The 19,242-nt window shown below is 39.4% G+C and overlaps 3 protein-coding genes and 1 pseudogene across 8 annotated transcripts in view; 1 reads left to right on the plus strand and 3 right to left on the minus strand.

Moving 5' to 3' along the window:
* The window catches only part of LOC129758795 (uncharacterized), a 33,193-nt gene extending 21,996 nt beyond the window's left edge, over nucleotides 1-11,197 (plus strand). For all 4 annotated transcript variants that reach the window (XM_055756416.1, XM_055756417.1, XM_055756418.1 and 1 more), the window contains one exon: nucleotides 10,446-11,197. In XM_055756416.1, the coding sequence (XP_055612391.1) occupies nucleotides 10,446-10,934 (489 nt within the window). In that variant the 3' untranslated portion in view covers nucleotides 10,935-11,197. The remainder of the gene's footprint in view (nucleotides 1-10,445) is intronic.
* Nucleotides 1-19,242, minus strand: part of LOC129758791 (tyrosine-protein kinase receptor torso) — a 144,405-nt gene that overhangs the window by 64,528 nt on the left and 60,635 nt on the right. The gene's annotated exons all lie outside the window — the stretch shown is intronic.
* On the minus strand, nucleotides 11,573-18,764 carry LOC129758794 (heparan-alpha-glucosaminide N-acetyltransferase). Its single transcript, XM_055756415.1, has 6 exons — nucleotides 18,399-18,764; nucleotides 18,200-18,333; nucleotides 18,008-18,132; nucleotides 17,554-17,939; nucleotides 12,325-12,608; nucleotides 11,573-12,262 (listed from the first exon to the last, which is right to left on the minus strand). Exons 1-6 carry the CDS (start codon nucleotides 18,531-18,533, stop codon nucleotides 11,611-11,613), a joined length of 1,716 nt encoding a protein of 571 aa, XP_055612390.1. The 5' UTR covers nucleotides 18,534-18,764; the 3' UTR covers nucleotides 11,573-11,610.
* LOC129758860 (U2 spliceosomal RNA) lies at nucleotides 15,759-15,928 on the minus strand (annotated as a pseudogene).

Consider the following 19,242-nt stretch of genomic DNA (forward strand, 5'->3'; position numbering starts at 1 on the left):
CAAACAATCACAAATGTGTTCTATGTTCGTCACAGTAGAACACGTAAGAATTCGCCGGTGCACGATATCACACGTATACTAATCGGCGACCGCGACGAAAACCGTAATAACTTTCGCACCGCGACGTGGTTATTTCCAACGACGGCGGGTAAATCGCGAATGTCACGTTGTCCGAGCCACGTGACACGCTCAGTTCGCGTTGTCAGCCACGCGAAACGCTTCTTCACCAGTCCCGATCCGGTTCGAAGGACCAAATGTTTTTTAACGTGTGACTCACACGGGGTGGATCTGCTAGTGGACTGATTGTTTCCGGACTGACAAGCGATGTGCGAACAGCGCACCGAGATACACGTGTCAGAAGAGAGCCTTCTCTTCAGTAGACACGGCAACTGGATCGATAGTATTGGTCTGGACGCGGGAAGACTAAACTCTTGGTTTGGTTCTGACAAGAACCGGGTTTGCGTCACCAATCACTACCGGAGATCCAAGCAGTGGAACAGAGTAGAGGAACAAACTCCAGGACGAGAAAGGCAGGAACAACACTAATATTTCCAACTTTATTCTCTTGTAACATTTATTTCTCTTCACTTCTCTATTTAACAACTTATCTTCACTGCTTACTAAACGGAACTGACTCAAGGCGCATTGAGAATGCGCCCTTAAATAGGCAGTCACGCAAGCACAGGACCACGTGCTTGCGCCAGATGGAAACGCCTAGAACCTGCTAGGCGCGTCGCGCATATTCTTGCTTTCCGCGAGAGCAGCCTCCTCGCTCTCTCGATGCGGTACTCTCGCGTCTGTGTGGCACTCTTCTCCTCTCGTGAGTGCTCCGGGCGTCGTTGCTGGACATCGGCGTCGCGTGTTGGGAATCGTTCGCTGCTGCTGGGAGTTTTCGTAGCGAACAGGCATGTTTTTGATTTTAGAAGTTGATCTAGCTGGCATTTTCGTTTAATATCAAACGTAAACCATCACCATTAATAGGTCTGTCCCAAATAAAGATTCAATTTTTTTTAATCTGTGGAGCAAAACTCATTTTAAAAGTACACCTATGTATAGTTCCGCATTCGTGTCAATCTATAAACTAACGGTGCCAGGAAGAAAAGGCAATAATGACATGTCCTATTTTTTTTTGTTTTTTTGGTTTTTTTATTTTTTGTTTGTTGCGATTATAGTCGCTTTAACATCTTACTGTCATTCGCGACTTATATCAACGATGCAGTTGGCGGACAGTTATTGAAAAACTTATCCGGTACAACTGTGATCGATGTTTACTCTTGGGCTCGACCTCACGGACATCGGCTCAGGAAGTAACTGACTTGCCAACTAAGCTATATCACAAGCCCCACATGTCCTATTTGCCGCAACACCCTGAATTATAGCACGAATACTACTTACATGTCCTATTTGCCGCAAGTAGTATTTGTGCCATAATTCAGGGTGTTTGATTAACACTTTTTAATTTTGAGAACATTAACTTAAAAAAACGACCGTGTTCGTCGGCCGGTTGTCCGATTTTTGCACTGAAATTTTTGGAGGTTAATTTTCTCGTTCTCGTCCTTACACGCCAGTGCGACGCCAGTGCGACGCCAGTTAATGTGTGTGAGAAATGTCAAAAATGGCGCCATGGGTGACGTTCAGGCCATTCAGTAATGCTGATGGTTCCTTAAGCTTCCTTCAACGAAGAAAAACCTCCAAAACACGTCGATGACTTGTAAATTCCTCACCCTTCGTTTCATACAGTAACAAATTTGCAAAAATTGAGGTTACCATGACATCGAGCGTATTGTTTGGTCGTGTGAGGACCATCTTGTCGCCAGAACGAATCTAATAGACTCCCTTCGGGCCCGAGGAAAACCACCCGATGTTCCAGTGAGAGATGTGTCACATTTCTCCTTCTATCTTCTTTGATCCTTCACAAAAAACTGCTAGACTTAAGTAATCAATTGTATAAGCAAAACACGAGTTTGGCTCCTTAAAACTCAAAAGTATGAGCCGTTAGAAATAAAGAAATTGATAAAAAAAATGTATGGAAAAAGTGAAAAATCGTATTTTTTTATTTTATTTTTTTTATGTACTCATCATTTCCAACAGTTAAAAATGATTTTTAAGGAAAAATAAAAAAAATCAGGAAATGAAGGGTTAAAGAAGTTTTTTTTTAAGTTGTATGCTCACTAGATCACGCCTTTTGTAGAAACACTAAGTTTCCGATACAAACGCATAAGTATTTTTGGGCAACTTTTCAGCCCACTGTGAAGCTGAAGATCCCCAAAATGTCTATGGATCAATTCCAACATTTTTGTTGCCCTCGAATGCCACAGAATTGCTCCAGCCGCTGGATCATATATTGTTCAGATGATAAAATCTAGATATCCGTAAATCTGATTTGTCCTTAAGAATTTTACGAAAGTTGTTAGCATATTAACTTCAAAGATGCATTGTTTTGGTGATCTTCCATTTAGAAATTAGGTAAATAGCTTCATATCAAGCAGATTTCTACGACGAGGACGATATTCCGCTGGTGATTATCAGGGGGGCGACTTAAAAAAATTCACCAAATGTTGATGGAACGGATATTAAAACTTTAAAAACAGAAGACGTTGTGATGGATGATTAAGAAATTGTGAAGAGTGTTCTGAATTCCAATAACGATTCTTCATTCTTTATTTCATGAAGGCTATGATACATTTTTGACTATAGCAGGGCCGGTAGCGAGTCACTTTTTAGTGACTTGGTCACTTTTTTTGGGTCAGTCACTAAAAAGTCACTTTTTTCATCATTTGGTCACTAAAGTCACTATTTTCCGAAAAATGGTCACTTTTATCACCAAAAGTCACTTTTTTCACCGAAAATAAACCAATGAAAGAGTAATTTGAATTGTGCGTGTTAATATTGACGGTAGTAACGGTAAATTACTTGATCAGTCAGTCAGAAATTTTTTTCGCCTCCGGCGGAATTTCGGCATGAATCACCCTTGGCTTGAGACATTTCGATCTACGACATTATTTGACGTTCATGAATTGAAACTAACTTTGATTGTAGATTTTAATTTTTAGTTCAATCAACCTTTTGTATTGGAACTCAAAACTTGATATACAAAAACCCTATCTCGTCTTTAGAATGGGTTTTTATTAAGAAGTGTAGAAGTGTGTGTGTGTGTAGATTGAGATTGAAACGAACCATTTTTTTTTAATAAAAAAATCTTTTATGTTATAACAAATGTTATGTTGATATGAAATATTCTTTAAAAAAACAATTTCATACTCAATTTTATTTCGTGTTTTTTGTTCTTCTTAATACTCAAAAAAAGGGTTTTAAAAATTTACACAAGGCCATAAAATTAACATTTTTTTTAGGTGCAATGAATTTAAACGGTAATTTCAACTAATTTGAGTTCCCCGAATCTAAATATGTATGCAATATTTCTATCAGCTTTTGTTATTGAAATGACTTTTGAAAATAATTAAAAATCTTTAGAGAAGTTTCTGCACTTTTTTACAAAAACTCAAATCAAAAACATATTATTTAAAAATAAAATTTTTATATGAATTGATGAGCTTTAAATAGAATCAAGTTTTTTTTACACTTTCTGCTTTGATGTCAAAAATATTTGTAATGACATTTTTCCATAATCAGTTATCCATCAATGGTTGATTTTACTAGTGTTTTTTAACGTGTGACTCACACGGGGTGGATCTGCTAGTGGACTGAGGGTTTCCGGACTGGCAAGCGATGTGCGAACAGCGCACCGAGATACACGTGTCTGCAGAGAGCCTTCTCTTCACTAGACACGGCAGACTGGATCGGTAGTATTGGTCTGGACGCGGGAAGACTAAACTCTTGGTTTGGTTCTGACAAGAACAGGGTTTGCGTCACCAATCACTACCGGAGATCCAAGCAGTGGAACAGAGCAGAGAATCAAACTCCAAGACGAGAAAGGCAGGAACACCAATAAAAATATCCAGCTTTGTCTCTTGTCACGTTTATTTCTCTTCACACTTCTATACAGAACTTAACTACACTGCTTATTAAATGGAACTAACTCAGGGCGCATTGAGAATGCGCCCTTAAATAGGCTGTCACGCAAGCACAGGACCACGTGCTTGCGCCAGATGGAAACGCCTAGAACTTGCTAGGCGCGTCGCGCATAATCTTTCAGCGAGAGCAGCCTTCTCGCTCTCTCGGCGTCGTACTCTCGCGTCGGTGTGGCACTCTTCTCCTTCTCGTGAGTGCTCCGGGCGTCGTTGCTGAACATCGACGTCGCGTGTTGAGAATCACTCGCTGCTGCTGGAAGCTTTCGTAGCGAACATACTCCCCCCGTTGGAATTCCATTCCAACTCATTTGATGTACTCCACGCTGCGGCAAAGAATCACTGCTGCGGCTGCAGGTGGATGGCGAGCTCTTGCCGTCTTGGAAGGACGAAACACCTCGGGAAATGATATCCGCTGGATTGTTCGCTGTGTGCCGAATGATTTCAGCCCCTCGATTTCGAACATACACTTGTAGACATTCCAAGGGTTTCTTCAACCAAGCCAACACCATTTGGCTATAGGGCCATAGCTTGACAACCTCAATTTTCAGCTTCAGCGTTGGGATGACCTTTTTTACCAATTCAACCAACAGTTCAGCAGCACACAGTTCTAATTTTGGAACAGTGCTTTCTTCGAACAGTGCTACTTTCGATTTACTACATAGGAGATGTGCTATTGATCCCTCTCTTCCAATGCTGCGGAGATAAACACAAGCACCATACGCATGTTTCGAGACATCCACGAATCCATGTATCTCCATTGTTTTGGTCTCGGGAGCTACGACACATCTTGGAATCTCAAATTTGCCAAGCTGAGTCAACCACGTTTGGAACTCCTCCCATCGATGCAGTAAGTCGCCCTTCACCGGAACATCCCAATCGATGTTGGCGGCCCACAACGACTTCAAAATCGTCTTCACTTCTACGATCACCGGTTTCGTTTGTTCAGGAGATTTGTTGAACAGAAACCAGTCTCTATTCGGGTCCCACAGGAGTCCTAAGGCTTTGATAACTTCATTGGCACTGGAGTCTTGAATTGGCACCAAAGTCTCTCGGTCGGCGTCTGGAATTCCTTCAAGCACATCTTCGGAGTTCGAACACCACTTCCGTATGGGGAATCCTCCTTTCAACATCAATGTTTCTAGGTCACGGTGAAACTTCTTGGTCGAATCCACCGTCTCTGAACTAGACCACACGTCATCCATGTACGAATCGTTCAGGGAAAATGCTGTAGCCTTGGCTGTCCCGTCAAACACAACACGGAGCTTTGTACTGCTGCTGGATGGCTTCAGGATACAGTGGTGCGGTAAGTAATATGTTTGGAGGCCAGGTGGATCGTTCTCCTCCTTCACTTCACGGCAGTGACCCAGTGCTTGATATTCCTCAATGAATGCCGTGTACTGAGCCCTCAGGTCGGGATTCCACAAAAGTTTTTTCTCCAGCATGAGGTTTCGTTTCGATGTTAGAGATCTGGAGCCTTCTAAATTGCTCACTGATTCACAAAATGGCAGTTGAACTACAAATCGTCCATCTTCGTTGCGACGATAAGTTCGTTGGAAGTGTTCTTCCTCAGTTGTAACCGTCTCTGGTTCAGTTACCTCCTTCTGGTTGGAATAGCGCTTGAAGCAGACCTCCAAACTGTCAGCCACAGCAAAGTTAGCGCATAGTGCACCACCTCCGTCGTCCTCTTCGCAAGAACCAGTAACGACCCATCCAAATTGAGTCTCTAGCAAGATTGGCAGTTTTTCGGCGATGTGCATCTGTCTTCGCAACATAATTGCATGGAAGTGTTCAGCTCCAATCAGCATCTCAACATCGTTGGGCTCGTTAAATCTCGGGTCAGCCAGCACCATACCGGCTGGTAAATGCCAAGAATCCACGTTGACCTTGGTGGAGGGTATAGTTCCCGTCACTCGTGGTGTAACAAGACAGTCCACAATGGCGTCAAAATCGTTGTAGTTCGAAGACATTCGGACTGCAACTCGATGACGTATCTGGGATCGAGTTCCCCCTATGCCGACCACAGGAATATTCGTCGGATACTTCGGTAGGTTCAGCTTCCGCACCAAGGATTCGGTCAGCAGATTGATCTGCGAGCTGGAGTCCAATAACGCTCGCGCCTTATGAATTTGACCTCCTTTCGATTGAAGATTAACCATTGCAGTCATCAGGAAGATCTGCTTGCTAGGCTGACGATTAACGCTGGAACACGACGCGTTGACAGGTCGCTCTGTTACGTCAGGCCCTTGTCGCCCCTCGACTGACTTTGATGGTTCGTTCTTCTTCGCTGGAATTCCATCTCGAACATAATGTAGAAGAGTGTGATGCCTTCTAAAACACTTTCCACAAACACCTTTGCTGGGACAAGTAATCATTTGATGCCCATTCTGAAGACAATTGTAGCACAGCTTCATCTCTCTCAGCTTTCTTCGCCGCTTCTGAATATGCATTCCCACGAATATTGGGCATTTGTCGTTTTTATGCTGGCCGTTACAGAAGTCGCATGCATTTTCCGATGTTGCTATTGCTGCATGCGATGATTTCGAGGCTCCTCCTTTGAACGATGCAAACTTTGAAGTCTTGGACGTTCCAGCTGTTGTGGCGGTCTCGCAGCGCTCCAATATTACAACTCGCTGTCTCAGGAACTCGATCATGCAATCATATTGTGGTAGCTCCGTTTGATCAAATGAGGCTTCCCACAACTCGCGGGTTTGATCATCCAGTGCATGAGTCAGCAGCGTCACCACGAACAGTTGCGACATACCAGTCAGAGGTTGGTCTAGCTTGATTAGGTTGTCGATGTGTCGAGTACACTCGTCCACCAGATTCCGCAGTTCTTTGGAACTTTTCCTTTGAACCTTCGTCATGTTCAGGAGGCCCAGAATGTGACTTTCCAATATGAGGCGCTTGTTTCCAAATCGCTGCTCCAATATCTCCCATGCTCGCTCGTAGTGGTTGTTTTGTAGCGTCTCAATGTCTATAACCCCTGCAGCTTCTCCCTTGAGCGAATTTTCCAGATGGTATAGCTTAACAGCATCTGAATCGTTAGTTCGCTCTATAAGGTCCTGAAACATGGCTTTGAAGCGTGGCCATGCTTCATAGCGACCATCGAATGTGGGTAACGGCGCACGGTAGGATTGTGTGTTAACGATCACTTGGCCTGGCACGGGCATCGGCGCGGCAACGGGGTGGGCTGGGGCTCGCTGATTGTCCCTTTGCAGCACATCCATCAGGATCTCCATCTTTATTGAGGCCTCTTTGTAGGTTGCTTCAAAGTCGATAAATTTCTTCTCCTGTGCCTCGGCATCTTCGGGTACGGCTTCAATGATGGCATTATGAATCTCGTTATATTCATCGTACACCACTTGAAGGTTTCTGGCATGAACCCTCAGAGCTGGCAAGGAAAGTGTTCCTTCATCCGATTCCAGAATATTCAGTAATCGGGTCACCTTTGCCTTGACCCGGCCACGTCGGATGTTGAGCTTCGAAATTTCTTCGGGCCTTTCCATTTTCTGGTTGGGAGTGCGAGGTAGCATCTCCGTAACCGCAGACTCCTTTCCAAACACTCACGAATGTGTTCTATATTCGTCACAGTAGAACACGTAAGAATTCGCCGGCGCACGATATCACACGTATACTAATCGGCGACCGCGACGAAAACCGTAACTAAAACTTTCGCACCACGACGTGGTTCTCTCCAACGACGGCGGGTAAATCGCGAATGTCACGTTGTTCGAGCCACGTGACACGCTCGGTTCGCGTTGTCAGCCACGCGAAACGCTTCTTCACCAGTCCCGATCCGGCTCGAAGGACCAAATGTTTTTTAACGTGTGACTCACACGGGGTGGATCTGCTAGTGGACTGAGGGTTTCCGGACTGGCAAGCGATGTGCGAACAGCGCACCGAGATACACGTGTCTGCAGAGAGCCTTCTCTTCACTAGACACGGCAGACTGGATCGGTAGTATTGGTCTGGACGCGGGAAGACTAAACTCTTGGTTTGGTTCTGACAAGAACCGGGTTTGCGTCACCAATCACTACCGGAGATCCAAGCAGTGGAACAGAGCAGAGAATCAAACTCCAAGACGAGAAAGGCAGGAACACCAATAAAAATATCCAGCTTTGTCTCTTGTCACGTTTATTTCTCTTCACACTTCTATACAGAACTTAACTACACTGCTTATTAAATGGAACTAACTCAGGGCGCATTGAGAATGCGCCCTTAAATAGGCTGTCACGCAAGCACAGGACCACGTGCTTGCGCCAGATGGAAACGCCTAGAACTTGCTAGGCGCGTCGCGCATAATCTTTCAGCGAGAGCAGCCTTCTCGCTCTCTCGGCGTCGTACTCTCGCGTCGGTGTGGCACTCTTCTCCTTCTCGTGAGTGCTCCGGGCGTCGTTGCTGAACATCGACGTCGCGTGTTGAGAATCACTCGCTGCTGCTGGAAGCTTTCGTAGCGAACAACTAGTAATAAACTCTTTATCACCAAAACTAAATGTGTTCGGCCGAATTTGACAAAATTTCTAGTTTAGGACACTATTTACCAAATCAATAATTTAACAAAATAAGCACCAAAATGGTTATAGTGAAACATGTTTATTGAAAAAACTCTTGCTGAAATGTTTTTAAAAACTAATCTTTTTTATTTCCATTTTTTTTTTCAATTTTCAAATGAATTTACCGAATTTTATTGTACAGTTTTTTTTTTTCATTTTCTAATCAACTTGCCGGATTTTTTTCAATCAAACTTTTTAAATTTTTAAGACATATTTTTAACAATTGTTTCCTTGTTTTTGAATTCTGAATTTTCGTGTTCTTCAACCATAAGCATTTAACTACAAATTTTTAATAATAAAACATAATTTCAACCTTCTGTTCTTTCAGGACCCAATATTTTAATCAAAAGAGACAAAATACTCAGAGCTTGTAATTTAAAAGGTCACTTTTTCGGTCCTCAAAGTCACTATTTGGTCACTTTTTTCCAAATTTTGGCCACTGAAGTCACTACTTTTTCATTGTCAAACCAGCCCTGCTATAGCGATTTCTTCATGAAGTGAGGATTCACCTGGCAATGTGATAGAGTACGATGAGAATATTTTTGATACCTCGGCGTTAGACAAATAAAGCCATTTGCGTTAAGAGAAACCATTCTGGTTACAGGAATTGCGTGGAAATATTAAAGAGAAATTCTTTTACTCCAAAAACAAATACGACCGATAATCGAGTCAAAATACACGGATAATCGAATCCCGACTAATTGAGACACCGGATGATCGAGTTGATTAGTGATTAGATATCGATATCTCGTTGAGATATGTTAGAGCTATTATTTTTATGCTCAGGGTAAGTGAGAATGGAGAGATTTGATCTTGCTTGTGTTCATCAGAACTTTTTGCAACTCGCAAAATTAGCACCTCACCGTCTTCAACATTTTCTGACAGCATGTAATTCCAAGTTTCTATACCATGCACATTAGGAAAGTTTTTAATCCCGTAGATTCAGAAGCATTTTCGTGGAGCTTCAAAAAGTTAATAAGAAATATTGTTTTTTTTTTTTGTTTCGATTATAGTCGTTTTACCATCATTATGGCATTCGCGACTTTATCAACGTTGCAGTTGGCGGATCGTTATTGAAAAACTATCCGGTACAACTGCGTTCGATGTTTACTCTTGGGCTTGAACTCGCGGACATCGGCTCAGGAGGCAACAGACTTGCCAACTGAGCTATATCACAAGCCCAAGAAATATTGTGTTCAGTAACTTTCCTTAGGACCAGCATTTCTATTTTTAAAACGCGAAAAACAACGTGGGAAGGAAAGATTCCAAGGACCGACAAATGCGCATTCAGATGCGGAGAGCTTCAGCAAATCGAACTAGATTACAACCTGTAAACATCATTTCGCAGAGTCACCGCTATATCAAAGTGTGTATCTGAGACCCTAAGAGCAAGTTCACTGGTGTTGGGAAAAGTGGTAAAAATTTTGACACTTACGGCACATTTTGAAAATTTTGCCATGCAAAAACATTTTCAAGATCTGTGGCCTTATGGTTTTTTTACAACACGTGTTGTATTTTCGCATGCTGTGATGCAAAAATAGCAATATTTCCATCACATATGGCTGAAATAGAAACAGTGTTGTAAAAAAATACAACGCCCCACGATCTTGAAAACATTTTTGCATGGTAAAATTTTCAAAATGTCAAAATTTCCACCACTTTTTCCCAACACCAGTGAACTTGCTCTAAGGTTTTGGAAAACCGCAGACTTATAGATAATGCAATTTTGGGCCATTATGTTGAATAACTTTCCGAGAGAGATAATTTTGAAATTTCCTTGAATAATGTTGAAAAATAAAATCAAATGTAAAAAAATGTATCTGATCTTCATAATTTTTTTTTTATTCCATTCGATTTCCAGAAAGACATTCCATCCAACAATCAGTTCGAAACGCTCGAGTTGATCGATGCGTGCGACAAGGATCGTAACTTCTCCAATACCGAATCGTCTTCCTCGCTCCTTTCGTCGAATAACGATAGCCGATCGGCGGAATATATGCACAACTCGGCCACGCTGGCAATCGGAGAGGCACGGCGACGCCGCAGACGGAACAGTTACAATAATTCCAAGAAAAATAGCAGCGAAAATCTCGACTCGATCGATCACATCAACGATCCCGACGACGATTTGGAAGCCGGCAAAACGAATTCATCAATGGACGAACCCCGGCTGGACACTTTCCGGCAGAGCAAACACAAGACCAAGAAGAAAAACCGACCCAGCTCAAGGCAAGCCAGAGATGTGATCGATGGGGCCGATGACGAAGGCCGTGATAAGAAGGGCAAGGACGACGCACTGGTCACCTGTCTTTATTATTCGTTCGTGTGTTGGGATTGTAGCATCTCGTGAGGATCAAAAGCAACGAGTTGATAGCTTTAGGAAGTGAATAACATAATCTAATTAATTATACATACATAAAAGACTACTTGGTTGCCTATAAATTTTAAAATAGTGCATACATCCATACATAAGAACATATGCAACAATGAGAGCGACAGTATTTTTGTACTGATTTTAGACGTTCATTTTTTTCTGGTGGTGAGACAAACCCCACTTCTACATTTATAAGATCATACAAAATAAATCGAATAATATACTACTTGTATAGTGTACATTTATGTTTTAATATGTATCTGAAATCTTCCGATAAAACTCCAAATTACAGCTTTGGATGTAGGGATCTTCATCCAATTCCAGCTATTTGGAACAATGTTTGTAAAAACCTTCACCTTGTGGAACCCTATATTCAAAAAGAAATCAATCTATTTTCCAATGAGTTGTCGTAACGGACAACAGAACTTTCATGTACAATGTCAAACTTCCTTCAAATTCCCTAACAAAATAAAGGTTAACAAACATCTGGCAGGCAATTAAAAAATTTCAGCCAGTAACGTCAATAAGATTTTTGAAGTTTGATTTAAGTCTAGATATACATATGTACTACAGATGAAATTCTCTAAAAGACAATAAAAAATTCAACAGCTTAATTGATTGAACAAAAATCATTTTATTCTTCCATTATTTTTCAAATGCTGTAGAACACCTTCTTCATGTACATAACGTATGCAATTCCAATCCATAGCACCGTATTCCAGAGTGCCTCAAGTGTCAGCATGAAATGCGTGTTCATAGTTCCAACTTTCCAATGCCACGGAAGCATACTGTGGAAAACGCTGTGTCCGATGTACAGCACAATTGAGTTCATCCCTGCGAATAGAAAAGGTTTTCCGCTCCAATATCGTTTCAGGTCCACCAATACGTAGCAAATCAGCAGCAAGAAAAAGGCAAGTGAAGCCGTCACCAGAACGTAGGACACAGACCAAAGGTTCTTATTAACGGGAATCCAGCCGTCGTTTTTACTGAACCCACACAATATGCCCCCCAGTAATCCACATAAAGTTCCCCAAGCGGACAATCTTTTGATTCTAGCGACTGGTTCTGTGAAAGTTTGTAGCATAATTCCGCACTGCAACCCTAGAAAAACTTGAAATATCGTAGGCAAACATCCGAAAGGACCCTCGGGATCAAACGGTAGGGCATCGTAAACATAACGTGCCGTTGGGTGTTGGTACAGATGACGCGGACCAAGTATTGCACGATCAAGATACCCAGTGATACCACCAGTGCAGTTGGGATGCTGAAAGAACATATGTTTGCCACCTGGCCCGAAGTATCCTCTAAAAAAAGTAAATGAAACAAAATGTATCAAACCCTTTCGTAAATTTCGACAATTCTTCACCTCGGACAACCGGGAGCAGGAACGAGGAACATGATGAGCAAATAGACAAACACAATGGTCAGCACGATCAACCAATGTGTCCATAAACGCAGAACATCCGAGAAATGTTTAGCGAGCGGTCTTTCGTACTGCACGTTGTCTCGATAGCAGTACAAATGTATCACGGAAACAACAAAATACGCTATCCCAAATCGTTGCAGCACCCCAAACCACCGTAGGTCAGCCATGTTGGGCCCACGGGACGAATTTAGGCACAGCCCTATCAGGAACAATTTTAAAGATCGCTAAAAGAAAGTGAATTGGAATGGTTTTTAGACCTTTGATGGACGGACAATTCATCGCATTAAAAGTAGACTGCAACGCAATGAGATTTTCAAAGAAGTAGAATAAAAAATCTTAAACAAACAGTATCTCTTTTTTTGGTTGACATTGAAAATTTTCAAATTCTGTAAGACTTATTAGTATAGGTAACGCCCAGGTAAGGAGTGTATTCGAAAAAATGCAACGCTTTGTTTTGTGAATAACTTTTGAATGCATGGATGGAAATTGATGAAATTTTTAAGCAAAGTTATCTGTTAATGTAATGTTTACATATACAAATTTTGGTGGTGTTCTGTCAAGTGATTTTTGAGATAGCGTCTTATGAAGAAATTTTTCGATTTTCATACTTCGATAACACGTGCGCCATCTATAAGGCATACTATGAACCACGTTTTTTGGATCAATGTTTCTTTTGATTACGTTTGCTGTTTCCTAAAGCTTAACCTTAAAAATAACTCAAAATTTTAAATTTGGTCGAAGTTATAACAATCTAAGCCGATTGTCCTCCTTCGACACAAAAACAACACTTCCCACCGTTTTTTGCGTAATGGCACGATTTCAGACCCAACTTAACCCTTCGTTTCATAAAGTTACAAATTTGCAACAATTAATGTATTGAAAAATGGAAAAATCGTAATTTATTTTAATTTGTTTTCTTGATGTACTCATCATTTCCAACTGTTAAAAATGATTTTTAAGGAAAATTGAAAAATCATGAAATGAAGGGTTAAACAGCTATTGAAGTGCTTTGCAGAGAAAACGGTTGCATTTGAATTTCTTTGTATTTTTAGCCATTCATCGTGTCAATCGTTATGGAAGACTGAATAATTTGCAGTTTCCACAGATCGCTAGCCTCCTCAAGTACTACACATATTTTTTTCAATTTTTTTTTGTTTATCGCCGGGAAAAGCAGGCGAGACTTGACAACGAAAATTTTCTAGTTGGAAACCTGCCAGGTGACCACTAAAGAATTCGTTTTGCTATTCTGCCGTTCTAAGAAAGATTGTCCCATGTGGAAAAACGTGCAAACGAGAAAAACGCGATTGAAATATCAGCTATATTTCCAATTTTTCTCTCAAATTTAAAATTCACCGACAGTTTTTCCGTAGTGAACTGTTCAAGTTAATCATTTTACAATGTTTTCTACCAAAAAAAATTACATTTCCTACAAAAAAAAAACAGCAAATTAGAGCCAAAAATGCTCCGTGTGACACTTTTGCGTAGAATCAGAACGCATGCCGATGCTAGTTCTAAGAAAAACTGTCACACGGCTACAATTTTTCTATCATTTTAAAAGCTTGCGTAGTTTATTTTTTCCCAAAAACTCATGATAAACCGTAATTTGAGAAATACGTTTCTCTTTGTTTATAAAAATGTATAGTTGAGTATGGATCCTGTATGTAGTACCTACCGAAAAGGGTTTAGTGAAATTTTCTCTGAATAAAACACTCAAGGCTTCTCGCTCCTCCTCTGCCCTCTATTTTAGTGTTCTTTTCAGTGAATAACGTTAAATTCAACAGTTTGAACTCATCTTAAGGCATTTTTTTGATAAAATTTGCATTTTTCATTGAATTTTCTCTAGTGTCACATTCTTGCGTAGAACTATCAACATAGAGACAACCACCTTGATGAAAATTTCGTATAAGTTCAGAACCAAGTATACTTGTTTGTATTTTAATTCGAAAGTTAAAAGAGACCGTTTCCAGCAAAAAAGTGAAAATGACCCAAAAGTCACATGGGACATTCTTGCTTAGAACGGTAGTATTCATTACGAAATTTTTAGCAGTTCAAATATTTAGCGCGTGATTTGAACACCGTATTTTGTTTATTTTACCGGTGGGCAGCATTTCTACCTTTGAGAAATTAAGTCAGGCTTATTCACATGTCAGTTAGACGAACCAGTAAGAAAAATTGGACTTTTTTTATCACTTCCTCTATTCATTTTTTCGGATTGAGCTTGAAAAAACCTCTCACATTCATCTCACTTCGTGGATTCAATTATCTTCACTTTTATTCAAATTTTAGCTCACTATTGAGTCCTTTACGATTTACCATGTGAACTTTTGTCGAAAAGTTGATTCCCAGCTGTTTTTGGGTCTTCCATTGGGACTTTTCTGGATTTTTCTCGATTCTGCCAAAAAAAATTTGTCAATAAACTTCAGTATTGGACACTATCTCAAAAACCACTTGACAGATTGTCACCAAATTTTTAAAACGTAGCTTCACATTACGTTACTAGGTAGCTTCACTGAAAAATTTCATCAATTTCCATCGGACATCGATACATTCAAAAATTATTCACAAAACGAATTGTAGACACAATAATTGAAAAAGCATTAGAAATACAATGAAATTTAAAAAAACCACCATGACTATTTCGAGCAAACTTTTAAATGTTTCTACTGAATCAAAGCAATAAGAAAAGTTCAGATACCGGTATTTCGGTAACAACTTACTATCTTCTTCAGTGAGCGTTTTCGATAGGAATCTTTCGATTGCTTTGATTCAGTAGAATTACAGGTTCACAACACATATTAGAGAGAAAATGTTTTTAGGTTTTTCAGTCAATTTTTTTTTAATTGTCAACTATACAACACTGTGAGAATCTTTCTAAATGTCCAAAACAATAAAAAAAAAGTTATTTTCACATTTTTGAAAAATATTTTACAATGTGGAGAAATGAATCAACATGAATTTTTATCTAATCTATTCTATATTATTAAATTTAAAATTACAACTTCATTCAACAATTCCCTTCTTTACAAAAAAAAAAGTTTCGCTGACTGAATGTTTAGGTCAAAATCCATCTCTGGGCAAAATATAAAAGTATTTTATAATTTGTTTAAACTTAAAGTTTTTTAAAACTGTAGTTGACCAATAAAAAAAAAGTTTCTTAAAAATAAATTAAGGATTGGGGATTAAAAAGAAAAATTTCCAACCTAAGAAAATTTGGAAATTGGCAAAATAAAAATTAAAAAAATTGATTCAGAACTTAAATTTAGAATTCGTATCCAGAATTCAGATTCAGAACTCACATCAAGAATTCAGATCCAGAAAACAAACTTATTTTCAGTTTGAGAATTTATATTCAGGTTCAGAATAAAAAAAATCAGATTTAGAATTCAAATTCAGAATTCAGATTCAAATGTCGAATTTGAATTCAGTTTTCGTATTTGGATCCAGAAAACATATTTTTTTGTCTCCCTGTGGAAGATCTATCAGATGTTAACCTGATGAGAACAGATACTACACTTTGAGCTTAGTCTTTAGGCCGAGGAGCGATAATATATTCTTCATATGAAGAGTTAATCACAGTAATTTTATTTAATGTTATGATTTTATCGGCTATACTGCCGTTCTAAGCAAGATTGTCCCATGTGGAAAAACGTGCAAACGAGAAAAACGCGATTGAAATATCAGCTATATTTCCAATTTTTCTCTCCAACTAAAAATTCACCGACAGTTTTTTCGTAGTGAACAGTTCAAGTTAATCATTTTACAATGTTTTCTTCCAAAAAAAAATATATTTCCTACAAAAAAAACAGCAAATTAGAGCCAAAAGTGCTCCGTGTGACATCAGAAAGCATGTCGATGCAAGTTCTACGAAAAACTGTCACACGGGTACAATTTTTCTATCATTTTAAAAGCTTGCGTAGTTTATTTTTATTCCAAAAACTCATGCTAAAACGTAATTTGAGAAATACGTTCCTCTTTGTTTATAAAAATGTATAGTTGAGTATGGATCCTGTAAGTAGTGCCTACCGAAAAGTGTTTAGTGAAAATTTCTCTGAATAAAACACTCAAGGCTTCTCGTTCCTCCTCTGGCCACTATTTTAGTGTTCTTTTCAGTGAATAACATTAAATTCAACAGTTTGAACTCATCTTAAGACAACTTTTTGATAAAATTAGCATTTTTAATAGAATTTTCTCTAGTGTGACATTCTTGCGTAGAACTATCAACATAGAGACAACCACCTTGATGAAAATTTCGTATAAGTTCAGAACAAAGTATACTTGTTTGTGTTTTTATTCGAAAGTTGACACTAAAAGAGACCGTTTCCAGCAAAAAAGTGAAAATGACCCAAAAGTCACATGGGACATTCTTGCTTAGAACGGCAGTATATCAGTGAAAAATTTATATTCTTCGAGAAAGAATATTTAAAAATTTGAAAGATTATAGATGGATAGAAGATTAGAGTAAGATGAAAGATGTTAAAAATGAGCGGAATTTGTCATCCTTTTGTTCGTTCGCTCGCACTGCAAGTTTCCCCTTGTGGGGCGAACCACGCATGGCCTACTATTCTGTAGTGGTAGCTACAATTCTATCTGTATCTACCACTGCAAAGTAGTAGGCCCGTGAGCAACACAGAGGTGAAATGAGATGCAAAGTTTTTCAAATTAAAATTACCCTTCTGCTCATTTTCAACATCTTTCATCATATTTTTATCTTATATCCGTCTATAATTTTTCAATTCTTAAATATTCTTACTCAAAGGATATAAATTTTCACCGATATTCGAATTCAGATTTTATATCCCGATTCGAATTTCAATTACTGATAAAGAATTCCGATTGGATAACAGATCGCAAATACAGATACATTTTGTAAGTAAGATTTGGAATTCAGATTCAAAATTTAGATTAGGAATAACAATTTAGAATTCCAAAAATTGAAATAGAAATAAAAACTGAAAATTTAAATCTTTAAATCATAATCACGACTAAGCATTCAGAATACAGAAAATCTTGGTTCAATCATCAGATTGAGAACTAAGATTCCAATTAAAATTTTTTATTTAAAATTTTAAGTGTACCTAGTAAGTAGGTACCGAATCAGATCTCAAATTCCTGTTGAAAATCTCAATGCATGCGGATCAAACACAAGTATGTATTGCAAACATCACTTACAATTGCAACCGTTTTCAATATCTCAGTCCTGCTCGTGTTTCTGCTCAGCTGGGACCGGAGCGAGATCGGTATGCAAACTCCCATGATAAACAGGAACCAGGGAAATACCAAATCGGCCACGTGCAACCCATTCCAGGTGGCATGCTCAATCCACCAGTAATGGCCACCGCCACTGTTGACGAAGATCATGATGGAGATTGCGATGCCACGGAATGTGTCCAAGCTGCTCAAACGAGCATTGCGCGGAACGGTCTTCAGAGATTCGTTGCTAGCAGGCGTAAGTTCGGGCTCGATATGTTGAGAGCGTCGCAATAATTTGAATCCATACTCAAACACTTTGTACAGGATCCACAAGGCCACGACTATCAATGCGATCGTTATGAATGCTTCAGGGAGTAGAAAAAAATCTTATGTTCTGATTCAATGGCAGCTTACTTTAGGTAATTGAACTTACGGAAGTAAATATTTACTGGTTCTTTGGCAGTTTCTAGAGCGCAGGAAAAAGTGTTACCTTCGTACAGTGTTAAATCATACACACCGAATTCTCCAAGGTTTTCATCGAATTCACACACCGATGACCTTGAATTGATTTAATTGGGATGGTTAAGAAAGCATTAGATATGTTGAAATCATACAGACGCCTTACTCATTATCAAATGCATATTTGCCGTGATTGCGATCGAACACTTTAAAATGCAGTCTTCTGGATATATCCAGCTTAAACACGTTGTCGTCGCTGCCATTGCTAGGCTTAAGCTCGTGTAGCTTCGAGTAAGGACACTGAAACCAAAATAAAACGAGTTAACAGTCCGTCGTGGCCAGCAATCGAACCCATCGAAACTAACCTTATCGCACTCGTCCGATAGTGAATACAAGAAATAGTTTTTCAACCCTCGCACTGTTCCATTGATAAATGCCTCGTCCACACCCAGCGACCAGAGGTCGAGACCGCGAAAGAAACGCTCGGTGTACTCAATCATATCGACGATTGATTGCGACTGTCATACCACTAGAGAAGATCATCACAAAACTACCCCAACAATCTGCTGCTAAATTAAATATTTTATTTTATTCTGATTCGAAATATCGCCCACATCAGGTAGAAAGTGGTCGAATCGTTCACGGACAAGAAGAGATAATGTGAATAAGTATGTACATATTGCTAATTCCTACCGCTTTGTTGTTATTGCCATTCTGCTTGCATTTCTCGTCTGCCTTGTAATACATTTCCTCTCTACTCTTGGTTCATGGAAGTTAGTTAGCATCCCCTTGAATGAACTACGAATGAATGAATGAATGAATGAATGGTATGTATAAGAAGGGTGGAGTTTCATTTCGGTAGGTAGATTTTACTTGTACGTGTGTGTTTGCAAATGTTGTTCACTCACAGCCACAGCATAAATCAAATTGTAAAGCAAAATGAAGGTAGTAGCATAAATCTTGTATTGCATGGGTGTATGTGTTATCCAGAAGACTTTGAGTTTAGAGTAAAGACATCGTATTTAATTAATCTTAACCCTCATCCGTCCGAAAACATTTTACCCGTTAATGTCCCTAGAGTGTCAATTTGACACTCTTGATTAAACCAACATAGATATCTCTTTTGTTTCTCAACCGATTTTTACAAAATTTATGATTTGGGAAACCTGGAAATGTAACTCAAATATGTTTTCAGACATTATTCACCTA

This window comes from Uranotaenia lowii, chromosome 3 (genome assembly GCF_029784155.1).
Source record: "Uranotaenia lowii strain MFRU-FL chromosome 3, ASM2978415v1, whole genome shotgun sequence".
Lineage (NCBI taxonomy): Eukaryota > Metazoa > Arthropoda > Insecta > Diptera > Culicidae > Uranotaenia > Uranotaenia lowii.